At 45.8% G+C, this 15,841-nt stretch overlaps 1 protein-coding gene across 1 annotated transcript in view; it reads right to left on the minus strand.

Annotated features, from left to right (window-relative positions):
* CHD6 (chromodomain helicase DNA binding protein 6) overlaps window positions 1-15,841 on the minus strand; it is a 193,347-nt gene that overhangs the window by 16,137 nt on the left and 161,369 nt on the right. The window contains exons 28-31 of the mRNA XM_008698095.2: window positions 7,661-7,721; window positions 6,549-6,765; window positions 4,910-5,118; window positions 2,045-3,622 (exon numbers count right to left, since the gene is read on the minus strand). Of these exons, the coding sequence (XP_008696317.1) occupies window positions 2,045-3,622; window positions 4,910-5,118; window positions 6,549-6,765; window positions 7,661-7,721 (2,065 nt within the window). The remainder of the gene's footprint in view (window positions 1-2,044; window positions 3,623-4,909; window positions 5,119-6,548; window positions 6,766-7,660; window positions 7,722-15,841) is intronic.

Consider the following 15,841-nt stretch of genomic DNA (forward strand, 5'->3'; position numbering starts at 1 on the left):
CAGGACCTTGCTAGGCCAGTGGATTCAAGGATATACAAGACAGATGTGGCCCTGACCCTCAGACTCTTACGGTTTCGTGGGGGAAAGACAGTCAGGAAAACAGTAATAATAAATGAATACAACTACAGACAGTGGCAAGTGCTATAAAAAGAAACAAGCTGTCATGATAGGGAGTAAGAGCCCGCGGAAGGGAGGGCTGGCAGAGAGGGCTTTTCTAAGGAGAGAACACCCAAGAAGAGGAGGACAAAGGTTACTCTGGACGTGCTGAGGAACTAAAGAGACACTTCCAGGAGGAAAGTACAAAGATGTGGGTAGAGGGGTAGAATCACTTAGATAATGCTGAATTCTGTAGGTCATGATAGAAAATTCGAATTTTATTCTAGATCTGATGGGAAGCATCACTGGAAGGTTTTAAGCAGAGAGGCTGGACTTGAGTTTTAAGAAAAATTAATGATGTGTGAGAGAAAACCCTGGAAAAAAAAGCCAGGAGATCTGGGGGCTGGCCCTGACAGCCGTACCAATTACTGCTCCTTTATGGTAGACTTCCAGGTGCAGAAACAGACCGACCCTCTCTGCCCCACCTGTCCCATGTCTCCTGTGTGTGGAGGACCCCTTCTGAGGTTTGCAAAAGCATTGGGAAAAGCACTGGTGCAAGGAGGCCCGCCCTTGAGTGTGTGCGCCGCTCATCCAAGCTCATCAAGGGGCCACTGCAACAGAGGGCGTTGGTGGACAGATGCTTCTCCTCTGAACCATACTCTTCCACGCTCTGTACTCATTTCACTGCCTGGATTTCCGTGGACTATTTGGTGATCTCCCCCACAACAAGGTTCAAAAAACAATGTGGGTTTTATAGTCTAACACATGGCAGCGATCCTTTGTGGCCTAGGCTGAGGAAGGACAAGGTCAGAGATGGGCTCCTCCCGGGTCAGCTGGGGCTACAAGTCGAATAAACTACTTTCAGTAGCCTCTCTGTCATCCTAGCTAGCGTGTAAATTTTAACTTGAGTTTGGAACCAGTCTCAAGGAAGTCACTAATCACAATGACCGAAACCAAAGGTGAGGGAGCTTACAAAAAGAGGGAAGCTAGATCGTGCAGGGGAGCTTCACTGAGCTCCCCTCCCTCTTTCCCTCGCAGAAGGAGGAGGCTTGTCTGTCTAAATCCCGAGTACCACACCCGGCATCAGGTCAGACATGAATAGGGATTTTGTCTTTTTGGGTTTTTTGGACAACAACAAGGAAATAGAATGATTTTTGTTCACTCCAATATGCCCTCTTGGGTCTGAAGAAGTAAAAACAACAGTAAAAAAGTTAAAAACCATTTCTTTTTGCTCAGAATCTCTAATCAATGTATTTATATCCCTTCAAGGCACAGAAATACCTGAGTCATTTAGACTCTTAACATTTAAAAAGTCCTCCTAACTTAAAGCCTTATCTAAGACTTCCCTATTTAAAAAGCTCAAATCTATTTGTATTTCTGTTGAGTTACTTGTAATTTTGTTCTTTTTACTCCTGTTGAGTTATTAAAAATGAATCTGAGCCACATGCGCCAACAGCGAATCACAAGGTTTAGACAATGACATGAATAAACAGCACTAGCTTTGCTCACCTTAATAAAGATCACATCAATTTGTATTTTTGCGGAGTTCCTGAAAAATTAACTAACCCTATAAAAAACCGCAGGTTCCTGACGTTCCCAGGCTTTCCTACTTTAACCAGTTTGAAGGAGCTCACCTAGAGGAAGAAAAGCTCCTTCCCCTCGAGGCCACATTCAGCATCTACCATAGACAAAGCAGTGTAAGCCTTGCCCAAATCACACGGCTGACGGGGCAAAGGTGCTACGATGGTTTAGGATCATCCCCAGTGTTCTAGAATGATCAGAGTTAAGCTAGTCTCACTTTCAGACAAGGCCTGTGACCTTTGGTTTTAAACCACAGGGAACGTGGGCAGGTGTGACTCAGAAGCCATGCATCCCCTGACACTCCCTCTGCACCCCCGCCATGGGAGGACTGGCTCATCTAAAATACCACAGACCCCACACACTGTACCTTGAGCATGGCCGTTCCCATCTCTGTCATAATCATCTTTACTCTCAAAATCCATGTCTTCAGACTTGAGCTCACTGGCTTCCGGATACACAGGAAAACCTTTCTTTCCCTCTGCACTGTCCTTCCAAGGCTCTTTGGACAGCTCGTGCTTCCCCTGAGAGGGCGCCGCCGGAGCAGCCGTGGGCTCACCCTCCACTGTGATACTGTTGGTTTTGCTTCTGTATACGTCTGGGTTATAACCCTTGGGTTTCTCCACTTCAAACTCCTCATTCTCGAGGCCACGCGTCCACCTGTCCGTGTGCTTGCAGTGACACTGACAGGCTGCTTGAGGAAACGCCCCCTGCGGTCCAGGGTTCTGGCTCACGGCCTCCAGGCTTCCTCTCTTGGCCTCTTCCACGTGCAAGCCTCGGCTCTTTTCCCTTAGGATATCAGCAGTGGGCTCGGCCAGATGCACAACCTTAGGCCTTTCCCTCAAGCCTGCAGCCACGCCTACGTTCTCCTCTTCATTCTCCTCCTCTTCCTCCTCCTCATCGCTGTGGTTCTGACTCAAAACCAATTTACTTTCTAAACTTTTGTTTTCTAATAAATCAATTAATTGGTGATCTGATGACAGGCTTCTTCTGGAGTCACAGACACTAAGATTGCACATATCGACAAACCCACTTTCATTTCCTTGATCCAAGGAAGGGGAAGCTAAGCATTTGGCTTCTAGCTGCCCGATGCTTTCAGGCCTTGGCCCTGTCTCACTGCAGAGCTCCCCTTCCCCTGAAAGAGACAGCAACAGGTGTTTTCCATTTTTGATGTTCATCTGAGCTACTCCTGCTTCCAAACTGCCCATAAAAGAGGGGCCTGCAGGTATTTCTGCCTCGCGGCCACCAGGCTGGCAGTTCCCATCCTCGTTTGCCGAGATGGCCAGATAATCCTTTCTGGGTTCTGTCCTGGTAGTGGGGCTCTCCTGAAAAGAGCCTGGCTCCTGACTCAGGGCTTTCTTACCATACATCATGCCCTCCAAGGACTCAGGCAGCAGACTTTCATCGTGGGTGATGGAAATGACATCCTGAACTTTAGAAATAAAGTTTTCACAAGTCATGTCAGATAAACTGGCCCCAGGTGGAGTGGGATGGTCATCTCTACCTTCTATTTTCACTAGGTTCTCAGGCTCATTTTCAAGGGGCTCTGAAGTCCTGCTCATCTGAGTGTATGTGAGAGATTCGTAGAGTTTGGAGTTGGTCTGGTAAAGGCAACACAGACTTTCTGGTGCCTGGGTGTCCGTTCTCTTATGCTGTGCGTAGTTTCTGTAGGCGTCCAGGAAGGACAGCTGGGGGTCGGTCATGATGTAATAGTCGGTGCGGTTCAGCCCATGTTTGGCAGTGCCGACGAGCAGGTCTCGGTCGTGCTTCCCACACTCCCACCAGACCGGGAGGTAGAGGCTGGGCCTGCAGAGCTGGAGGCGCTCGTGCAGCTGCGGACACCTCAGCACTTGCTCTCGGACCTTCCGCAGCAGTTCGATGCGGTACAGAGTTCTCGCGGCCCGTTCCTCAGTGATGGGTTCCACGTAGATGCTGGGATCTGGGGGACCTGGAAAGGCCAACATGGAGCCCATCACTGAAGGCAGCCCCAGGACACCCGCCACTCACCTGAGCCCGTGTCTCTGGTCTAACGGCTTAACTCCCTGGTTCCCCAGCACGCAGTCTTAGGGGTGTGTGCCCGATACCATGAAAAGCTACGAGAATGGAAGGTTTCTATGAAACAAGGACAGACCCAGTGAGGGTGAAAGGGGAGCACGATAACTTCGGTTCTAGAAGATAAGCTCTCATTCAGTAAGCATGTACTCTGTGCCCTCTACCCCAAGTATTGTATACGTGTCACTGAGTTCTCAGGACAATGCTAGGCTATAGCATTGTTATCCCCGTCAGATATGCTGACTTGCTCAGGCTGGCAGAACCAGGATTCGAGGCCAGGTCTTGTCAGTGGGACTGCGAGGGCCAGCTCCTTACTATCTATGCAGCTCCCTGGTTTTAATGAAAACACCCTAACCATGCCACACGGGGGATGCTGCTGTCAGCCCAGGACCCACAATGGGTGGACTCCATGTTTGTTTTAGCTTTTCTACAATATAGTCAGATGGGCCACATCTAGTGTATCTACAAGTATGAGGCAGGAGAGGGACGAGGAGGAAGCTGCTGCATCCCAACCAGGAAGCAATTTCTCAGAAGGGGTCTCTACTGGATCAGGGCATGTTTAAAAGGCAGCTGCTTATTTCCTATAGTTACAAGGCAATACGTGGGAAAATAGCTGAAGTTACTACGATATAATCTAAGGAAGGAGCAAAGTTCACCATGGAATAAATCTCTGAGACTTGTTGGAGAGGGTAGTTAACAGCAGCCTCGCAATACTTCTGTGAGGTGTTGATCTGAATTTCAATTTTTGTTGATGCTGCATCGTTTTCGAGAGAGATTTCATTTTATGAGGGTGGACCCAATGAGCAAGTCATGAATTTGTGAAAACCCACTTGTCTTCACCTGAATTCTTCAGGTAGACTCTACTTGTATAATCAAGATAACCTGAAGTGGGGGCGCCTGGGTGGCATAGCGGTTAAGCGTCTGCCTTCGGCTCAGGGAGTGATCCCGGCGTTCTGGGATCGAGCCCCACATCAGGCTCCTCCGCTATGAGCCTGCTTCTTCCTCTCCCACTCCCCCTGCTTGTGTTCCCTATCTCCCTGGCTGTCTCTCTCTGTCAAATAAATAAATAAAAAATAAAATCTTAAAAAAAAAAAAAAGATAACCTGAAGTGATTCTGTACCTTGAAAATAAACATGCCCTTTCCCTGTCTCATCAGGGACATACGGACAGAGAGCTTTCTCACCACCATCCTTCCATGTGGGCAGACGACAGACGTTCCGGCACATGGCCACAAAGCTATAGAAGTAGTGTTCCAGGCTCTCATCCGACTTCTTGTCCAAACGGGAAATGATGCGGAACTGTGTCCAGTCAAAAGTTTTCTTTTCTTGATCATAAACAACCCCGAAGGAGGACACCGCTCTGTAGAAGTCTGCTTGCTCTCTCCTAGTCCACCTTGGGATTTAATCAAAAAGGGAGAGTGAGCTGTTTTCCCTTAAGGAAAAACGAGACAAAAGAAAAGCCAACAACTACCTACTGAGTGCCTACTAGGAGAGTGCATGGAGTCAAGAAACAGGTAGGCCTGGTTTGCCTATTTTATTATTTTTATTTAAGTTAAATTGGGCTGAGAGGCTTATAATGAAAACAGCCTATTATCCTACCACCACTTTCAAATCTCTCAACTTTTTCTTCTGGTATTTATCTATTTCTAAGTCACGTGTGCAGACTTGCTATCTCTTGATTCGTTAATTTTAGAGATTACCTAGTTTGTTTCCGCTGATGGGAGATGAAGATTTTAAAATACTATGTATGCTTAAATATTTTTCCTGATTATCCCCCCTGTATGTCAACACAGAATCACAGAATCCTGGATGGACCTGAAATTCACCCCCTTTCTTTTCCTGCTGAGGAGATTGGTCCAGAGAAGGGAAGCGACTCCGCCAGCCACACAACTCCCCTGATTGCTATTTCACGTCGGCCTTCTTCCAGGTTTCACGTACCTAGGTAACTCTTATCTAGGACACTAAGGTTCTCCAGCCTCTACATCCTGCAGGGGTAAGATAATGACAGAAGGTGGCTGTCCATAGTCTTTATGAGGGGCTCTTGGGCATGGTACTCTCATCCCCAGAGGGTGTCAGGCTAGGAGTGGGGTGAGGGGTTCAGTGGGGGAGTGAGAAGCAGGGAAAGAGTGCTTCTCTTTAGAGTTGTGAAAGATGGGAGACATATTTTCCCTGAATTACCAAATTTTATAAAGTCAGAAGGTGTACACAGAAGTAGATTTGCTATTTTTTCTACTTGGTATTCTTTTAATTCACTGGATGTTACATCAGAAGGGTGGATAGAAAGACTCAAAGAACTACAGCTTTGTTGATTTTTTCTGGTGCCATTATTCCTAGTCTGTGCTGGCCTTCTGTAGCCATTTTTGGTGTAACTCTCAAATGGGCAAGTAACTTCTGATAATTGATCCCCTCTCCTTCTGGGCTGGCATTTTATAGGACTCACTACTCTCAAAGGCTTGATAAGGATTGGTAGCTATAATATGCAGCTTCAGTGCACACTATTCACTTTGCTGCTAAAAGAACACGGTCTGATATATGCTAATTTTAAATCACATTTCCAGGGATTGGGGTCCAACTTAAGGAAGAGGGTCACGTTGGAAAATCATAAAGGTCTGGGAATTGTGAACAGAATGGTTTCCTAGATCTCATCAACTCCCCAGCCAGCATGACAACACCATCACTGGAGGCTGGAGTGAATTAATTCTGGAGACCACCTAACTTCACAATGAGAACCTTAAATGCACTTGGTCTCTAATTATCAGCATTCCTTTGTCACCTTAACTCACGAGCAGCTCCATATGCCCTTTTGGTCACTGATTTTTTTACCTCTTTTGAGCTTCCTTGTTGATGAGATCCATTTCTGAGGTTCTCCTGAACATCTCTTCCTGGACCCAGTATCCTTGGTTACCTGGTCCCAGGATTTCCGGTCGGCAGAGTTCTTTGCGGTTACAGCGCTGGTACACAGTGACCAGACGTCGGAGGCGAGCCGTGAGAGCAGAGGAAACTGGCCAGGGTGATTTGTCTGGGTCGGAGCCATCCTGGGCTTCAAACATCAGTGAGGATATTAGTATTTACAAACAGAACCAAAATCAAGGTGGCTATTTTTGTTGTTTTAAAAACACAGCTGACTCAAGGACAGGAGCTAGGCCAAGCTGGCAGGGCTGCGATTCTGTTTTAGAAACAGCTGTAGGCTGTGGTTGGCTCTGTCATCACTCACATACAGATGCACCTGTCCCTGGAGCAGAATCCACCTGAGGACCGTGCTCTAAGGCATGGGAAGAAGCAGGCCCTCTGGGGCCTTCTCCACATAGAACTAGGGGCTTTGGTGTAGCTGGCCTTCCAACTGCCAAAGACTTTATGAAGTTCGAATTCAGAAAAAACAAGTAAAAAAAAACAAACCACATCAAACCAACCCTCCCCAATGTTTCTCCCCTCAAATTAATTAAAGAGATCATAAATCAATGAAACCACCATTCCTTTTTCTCTCCCTGACTCCACCCTGACCTCAGATATCACCGATCTCACTTCTGAATTTCAACAACAGGTGGCAGAAGCCGGCCAGAGCCACATTAACGCTGCGTGTGGGACTCTAGGAGAGTGTGATGAAGTTGAACTTGGCTTTTTTTTTTTTTTTAAAGATTTTATTTATTTATTTGACAGAGAGAGACAGCCAGCGAGAGAGGGAACACAAGCAGGGGGAATGGGAGAGGAAGAAGCAGGCTCCTAGCGGAGGAGCCCGATGTGGGGCTCGATCCCAGAACGCCGGGATCACGCCCTGAGCCGAAGGCAGACGCTTAACGACTGAGCCACCCAGGCGCCCCTGAACTTGGCTTTTTAAGGGGGCCTCCTTAAAAACTCATTTTTATTACATGTGAACTCCAGAATAACTACAAACTGGGACCTTACTTTTCTTTGACTTCAGAAGGACACAGTCTCACCTGCCCGGCCGTCATCCTTCTTTTCGCCAAAAATGCCATCACCTCCATCACTGGAACTCTCCTAGGGATAAAGGAAGCCACGCCATCAGCAAAGCTGCAGCCCAGGACACACCAGCTCAGACAGTCCCCATACAGCAGGAGAGCTCTTCTGCCCACGGACACCTCAAAGACCTGAATCGTCCCCCGTCAATAAAGCTTACTTATGCGGTTTTAAAAGAACCAGAAAGCACTTTATTTAAAATAAGCATTTTTAACTAGAACTGTACAAATGATTCTGTCTGCAGAGAATTAGCTGAAAGAACGATGAGCTGGCATGTTCTCCCTGGCAATTACATTTTACAAGCACTATTTTAGCTGTGAATTTAAATATTTGCGTTACCATCATCTCTTGCAATTTAATACTGTCATTTCACAAAGGTTGTGCCTGCATTTTGGTTTCTTTTTTGCTTTTTTCTTTTTCTTTTGCTGTGAAAAAGTATCATGTTCATGTTCATTATGGTTAGCTTGCTTCACAGCAACAGATGCTCTTGTCCTAAAACGTGACTGCTCTAGACATGAGACCTGATGGTGCAAAACCCCCAGGAATTTAAAATTAAAATCACAACTGAGGCTCCAAGTGAATCTGGAGTAATTTCACAGGCACAGAGCTTATCCAAGTTGGAGCGTTTGATAAACTGGCTCTAATGGATTCCTTTCTAAACCCTTTCTTGGTCTCCGAAGGGAACTCTGAAAGTTCTGTACGTATAAGGTGTGTGGGAGAGTTTGAGGGTGGGAGAAGAGAGAGTGCTATTTTTTGACTGGACCCCATTTCTTAACATGAAAACTTCCTGTCTTTTGATTAGCATCTTTTGACTTGAATGATGGAAGAGAATAACCCAGGATTTAGGACTTTGGCCATGTTAGGGAGGGTCAGATCAGAGTAAGGGTCAGCAATCTGTGGTCTGCAGACTGTGTTTGTGTGGCCCTCAAGCTAAGAAGAGTTTTTACACCTTTGAAGGGAAGAAGAAAAGGAAGAGGAAGGTAAAGGAGAAGAAGAAAACGGGGAAGTAGGAGAGGCAGAAGAATAAGCAACAGACTGTATGTGGCCCCCAGGCCTAAGATATTCACTATGTGGTCCTTTACAGAAAATGTCTGCTACCTCTTGGAAGAGCGCACACAGCACAGACCAGGAATCTAGGTTCAGGAGGAAAGGAGTGACACCTATGATTGGCAACAGTAAAAATTCTAACCATTCTCTTAGGTCCCTACTACCATGGAACAGGCTCAAAGAGAAAACTGTGAAAAGGCAGAGAGGAGCAGGGGCACGTTCTCTCTTACAAGGTAGTGGTGATAGCTAACAACACGGGGAACGTGCGAAACCCTTTACGTGGCTAATCCCCTTTAGTTCTCAGAACTGCTTCACGAGGTAGAAACTACGACTCTCCTCATTCTACAGATGCAGAAAACAAGCCCTACAGAAAGGTTCAGTAACTTGTCCAAGGTCACACAGCTGGGTTTCAAACACAGTAGTCTGATGACAGCCTACACTTTCAACCACTCCAACCATCCAAAAAAGGGCAAAATGAGAGCCTGGGTTGAAGCTCTGTTTGGAGAGTGACGCATATTTAGAATTGGAGAACACCAGTCCAATCTCTCTTCCTTGGCCCAAAATGTTGCTTGCCATCTAAGCGAAGAGATGGCAACCTCAGGCTCACCTACTGTGCCATTTTGGAGTGGGGCTTAAATATGCCACCCATCCTCTCCCACTACGTGGGTAGTTGCCAAATAAGCGAAAAACTGCCAACCATGCCCTATATCCTTTCCTGCCACCGAGAATTCTTGAGTATCCTCACAGTATCCACAAAGATCCTCCGAAGGCTGAAATTTCTAATTATAGACACTTCCAGACTGAGAAACGTCCTACAGCCTACAAACGTCGGAGTGAGGTGCCAGAGCTACCATGCTCCTTATTACGCTGATGGGTGGCTCACTCAGGCGTCCCCACACCCCAGATCCACACAGTGGCTCCCAGCTTGGTGTGCGGCAGACATGCATGACGTGCATGTTTCCCTTCTGGTCCCCCTCACAGTTTCTGTTCGTGCACAGTCAGTAACATGAACAACCTTAGGCAGACTCTTGAGTAGGCAAGACTCTGGTACTGGCAAGTGCCTTTCTCTGCACCCTGCCCTTTCTGGGAGGCACTTCCTCTCTCTGGAAATGACAGAATGGAGAAGACCTAGCCCAAGTGGAAAAGATGTCATAACCTCAGTTAATAACTGACGTACAGTGTGTTCTGTGCGGCTGCGATGGCAGGCTGGGGTCACAGGAAGAACAGCGAGAGCCCTGCGTCTGAAGTACAGTTTAACGTTGAGTATTTCAAGGTTTGCTCTCTCAGACTGTGAACTGATCTGAAAGAAATATTCATCTTCGAGGAGGTGTGACTCTTTCATCTCAGTGGGAAGGGTCCCAGAGAGTGCTGACCACAAGAACCACAAAACAAAGGAAACAGAAAACACAACAACAACAACAACAACAACAACAACAACAACCACTACCAACAACACAAAGGAAACTGACTGATTACACTGTGCAATATTCCCAGCTGGAGTGTGCATGTGGTTTGCAGTCTGACAGTCCGCGGCGCTCTGGCCTTGGGCAAGCTGTTTCAATCTCTCGAGCTCATTTCTTCATTTGCAAAATGGAGGTAATAATACTTTATAGGGTGATTGTGGGGCACAAATGAGTCGATTATGTCAAGTGTTTAACCAAATGCTGGCCCGAAGCAAACACCTTACAAATGGTGGTGGGGACTATGGGAATGCTAATAAACAGTCCCAACTACCAGTCCCTCCCTGGTCCTATCTTTCACCTGCACTGGGTGCTGTAAGGCAGGCTTTAGAGCGCAAGGAAACAGTTCAACAGCAAAAACAGAGGTCTCCTGGGACCCGGGTCAGCAAGTCGCCAGATACTATACCGAGTACTTTCGATGTAGTTCCCATTTATTCATCAGTTATTCATGATTCCATTTAGACAGGAGGAAACTGGAATGGGGAGGATGATCACCTCATCTAAGATCACACCTAGTTATGAAGTGGTGAAGGTGGAATTAAAACCCAGAAGATCTGACTTCAGAGGATGAGCTCTAACCACTGTGCCATATTGCTTCTGGCAGGGGGAAGACACAGGAGGCCGAATCCAGAGCAGCGTTCATTAACTAAGTCCAAACATGTCACTTCTCCAATGGGGGTAGTGACATGCACAGACTCTTAGTTACTGAACACAGAAGGTCCAGTCTCCCTTGTTTGTGGCTGGCCCCTTTGGGCCTGGCTGCCTGCCCTATTTGGTCTTGATATGGATGGAGGCGGTGGCAGCAGCAGCACAGGCCCAGTGGGACCTGCAGACCCAGGGAATTTCTTCTGTGTTCTAACAAAACCCTAGGATCAACACAACAGGCAAGGAGCTGTCCTCTTATATTGAGGAAATGAGTGTCTCCTGAGTGCCAGGAACTGGACTGGATTCAAGGGCTGTTAACAGTGGAAAAAACAGAACCCTTGTCCTTCCAGAGCCCATAGTCTGGTGGTCATGAGAGACATATGCTGAAAAATATTGGCCGTGATCTGTGATCAGTGCTTCTAAACACAGTGGGAAAATAAGACAGAGTCACCAACTCTGCCAGACCCAAATCAAATAGCGGGGAAAGACATCCATGAGGTGACTTCTGAGCTTCCTACTGAAGGACACAAAGAGGAGTCGGCCAGGAGAAGTTAAGAGCTCTCTGTGAGAGGTAACAGGATTACAGAGGCAGAATTAAAAAGATCCCACCGTGGCTTTCATTTTGCAGGAAAAAAAAAATCAAGCATTCTACTCTTGCATAAACTTCATGTAGAAAGTAAATACACAACAAATGTCATTAACATAACTCAAGGATTTTATTAGGGAAAGACTGCAGGGTGTAGAAAAAGATTGAGTAGGGGAGACACAACTCTTGTGTCCTTTAGCCAGTAGGCCTTTTTTTTGAAGCTGATGAAAACGACTTCAGTTTCCTCCTCTCTAGAACGGGATACGACTAACGCCTAACTGAAGGGGAACCGTGCTTTGTAAGCTTGGAAGTACTCCACATTCAAATATTACTATTTGACTTTAGAGAACCCTCAGACTCTGAACTTGTAAGAATAGAATAATTGTTCACTTCCTAATTGAATTTTTCTTATGATGGGATTTTGACCATTTTAGACATTAAGTTTCTCAGGAGAGTTTTTCCAAGCTCACTCTGGCTATGACTTCATCTTCCATTTTACAGACCTTCTGTTTCAGAGAGCACCTGTAGCAGGCACAGCTGCAGAGCAAGGACAAGACACGCTGCTTAGAAGATGTGACTGTATTAGTCGGCCACTGCTTACCACGGTTTCAGTGAAAACAGCCATTACTCTCCCTATATCATATGAGGTTTGATATTGAGAGATTCTGTTTACAATTTGAGGCTCCAGACCATGGCAAATACAAGTAAACTTTCAGACTAACTGCTGTAGAAAGTCTCTGCATATTCTCTGACTCCAGCTGCATGTGAAATCTGTTACTGTTTACCAATCAAAGATCTACTGGTGTTAAAACAGAGAGAGGGTGAAGGAAGGGACTAAACTAGATCATCTCAAATGTCCCTTCTAACTCTGACATTCTGATTCTCTGACTCACACATTTTAAGAGGACAACAGCCATAGTGTGCTCTGGAAGGCACCAGAATAGCGAGGGTCTGGAGATGATGCAACATAAAGAAAGACAGAGGAACTAGGGGCACTTCACCTGAAGAGACATTTAAAGACATGAAGGTAGCTAGCTGGCCTCAAGAATTTAAAATCCTAACAGAGAGGAGAGAAAGAACAGTTTTGTTCTTTGCAGCACCAGATGAAAACTAAACAAAATCCAGGGAACTAACCGGGAGTCAGATTTCTGGGACAGTATAAGGAAATTTCCTTGAAAACGAGCACATTTTTTTCTTCTTCCCATGGACTCCCGGAATTACCTAAACCTACCTGGAATGACCTCTCACGGCAAGGCTGCAGAGGGGATAGAACATTCAGACACCACGCAGACGTGTGTCAGGGCTCCTTGCAATACTGGGATTGTGCCAATCTACTAACCATCCCTCTGTCTGCGCCCGGGTCTGTTTAATTCAGAGGAATTCGCCTCGCTACAGACAATATAGGCTCTTTGGGCATCTTTAGCCCTGCCTGCCAATCTCCATGCGAACAGAACTGGGCGAGGGAAACACCCACCCAGCGTCTCTGGGGTTGGGGCAGGAGGTTTGGGATGGGAGGGAAGCAGGGGCGGGCAGCAGACTGGGTTCAGATGTTGGCTGTTCCTCTACAACTGTTACTGTAGCACATGGACTAAAAGTCAAGCTTAATCTATTTATAATCTGTCCACCTCAAAATCTGGGAGAAGCCACGCCCCGTTCTATCTGCTTTTGATTATATTCTACAGCCCAGGTTTTAGGGATTTCAAAAGCAAAATAAATAATACAGTCATTAATTTCATAAATGAGTAAAATGTAGTTCCGGAGGAGTTTAACCCTGCTGTAAGGAAACTTGAGTTATTTTATAATTCTGCCACAGCCCCTTCGGTGCCCAGATGTCTCCAAGATCAAAGATGGGATCAGCTAAGTGTATAATCTTGACTGTGAACAGCTTTCAGAGCTGGGTGGCTGTGGCTGTCTTTCCATAGAAGTAGCATGGACGTGCTGCTGAAATACTTTCTACTTTCTTGACTATGAAAACAATGCTTGATTAGAGAACATAACACAAGAATATCTAGAAAATATCTAGTCTGAACTCTATCCTCTGGTAGCTTTAAGAATTTGGCAAAGTCTTTCTTTTTTTTTTAAAGATTTTATTTATTTATTCGACAGAGATAGAGACAGCCAGTGAGAGAGGGAACACAAGCAGGGAGAGTGGGAGAGGAAGAAGCAGGCTCATAGCAGAGGAGCCTGATGTGGGGCTCGATCCCATAACGCCAGGATCACGCCCTGAGCCGAAGGCAGACACTTAACCGCTGTGCCACCCAGGTGCCCCTTGGCAAAGTCTTTTAAAGTTTCCGGGCCTAACTGCCTGCAGCCCTCCAACGAGGTGCTTACTGTTCTCAGCGGAGGTGAGGAGCGATGGAAACAAATGGAAACCGTAAAGTTCCATGAAGTATAAGGTATTACTTGCTTTTCTCTGGTACTTGAATTGCTTCTAAGGAAAAACACATCCCAAATTCCAGACAAAAGGAGTAACAAGATAAGCAAGGGACCAGAGCAAGGGACCGGAATGGCAGAACCTGGATTTCAACTGTTGACATCAGAACCCAACTTCCTTTAGGTCAGGGTCAGAAGTTTCACGCTGATCTGCTTCAATCCACTGCTTCTCAAACCATGGGGAGATGTGGAAACATATCTTTGAACAATAATTATTTCCTACTTTGGGGAACTGATGTCATTGTTATTGTTATAGGAATCAGATCTGATGGAAGCCAAAGTAAATACCACACATTCTTCCAACTAGAACCAAAAGAAAAGAACTGATAACTTTTGGGTGGTGATGAAGAAAAGATAAGAGATTATCCTGGCAATGGACTCAGCTGGGGACAACTGTACATAACCTCTGGGATTCAGAATCCATGAAATTCTACCAGATTCATTTGCTCTGTAACTCAAAGCCAGAGAACATGTGTGGTCAAATGGTGCTGGGGCGCTGGTAAGGTTTCAGTGTGCTTATGCAAAGCCCCAGAAACTCATTTGTAAAATGCAGCGCAGACTTTTGCTTCTGGGAAAGTGCATATTTCCCTATTCCCTACTCTAAGCACTGTGAAAACCCCTGGACATTACACATGAAACAAACAAGAAAACTCTGAAAGGTGAGAGAAGGCAAACCAACTAGGGACTTTGGGACCCAAGGAATAACACAGTGGTGAGTTCCACGGTTTTCTTTTTGACCTTATATATCCTAGATTTGGAGGGAAAGAAGCTGACTACCTGGAAATGCCAAAGGGTGCAGACAAAAAAAAAAAAAAAAAAGCCCCAACAAAAGCAGGTTAGGAATACACAAAATGTTAAGACAATACCTGCTATCCTCCAGCCCAAGAACACAAAACACTGGCTCAACACATCCATGGCCAAACACATCCAAAGGCCAAGCGGAGAATCGTGACTTCCACCTTCACCAGACTGTAACAGGGCACCCCATGCTCCCGCTGGGGTGGTGTCAAAAAGCCAAGTAGGGAGCTGGGACTTTCATCTCTGAGAAGGAGTAATGAGGTCCTCATCCCCACCCACAATGTTGGCAAACACCATGGCAGAGCTGAACTTTCACTCCTGTCCAGCAATAATGAGAAACATCCCCCCTCCAGGTTTCACTGGGGGCCGGCTGGGAATGTGAACGTCTACTCCTACCTGGTAGCAACAAGGTAGTACCCATCCCACACCCCACTCCCCTGAAAGAGAAGCATCAGAAGGAGTCAATTAAAACAGAAGTTTTAAATAAGATCCTGAGCCTTATAATACCAAAATGTCCAGATTTCAGTGAAAAATCTTATCATATCATACCAAGAAACAGGAAGATCTCAAACTGAATGAAAAAAGGACAATAAATGCTACCACTGAGATGACACAAATCTTAGAATTTGATGTAAGAATTTATTTTTTTATTTTTTAAAGATTTTATTTATTTATTTGACAGAGCACAAGCAGGGGGAGCCACAGGTAGAGGGAGAGGGAGAAGCAGGCTCCCTGCCAAGCAGGGAGCCCGATGTGGGGCTCGATCCCAGAACCCTGGGATCAAGACCTGAGCCAAAGGCAGACACTTAACCGACTGAGCCACCCAGGCACCCCTGACATAAGAATTTAAAGCAGTCATCAAATGAACAATTCTGAAAATGCTTGCCACAAATAAAAAACCAAAATCTCAGCAAAGAAACAAAGATCCAAAGAAGAACCAAAAAGTAATGTTAGATTTGAAAAATACAATAACCAACAAGAATCCTAAAAAACAAAACAAACAACAACTCAATCTCAATGGACAGTCTCAACAGCAGAATGCAGGAGAAAAAGAAAAAAACCAGGGAACTTAAAGACAGAAAAATAGAAAGTACCTGATGTGAAAAACAGAAAAATAGATTTAAAAATAAATAAATACAGCATCAGGGACCTGTGGGACTGTAACAAAAGTT

This window comes from Ursus maritimus, unplaced genomic scaffold, assembly GCF_017311325.1.
Source record: "Ursus maritimus isolate PB19 unplaced genomic scaffold, ASM1731132v1 scaffold_22, whole genome shotgun sequence".
In the NCBI taxonomy this organism is placed as follows: Eukaryota; Metazoa; Chordata; class Mammalia; order Carnivora; family Ursidae; genus Ursus; species Ursus maritimus.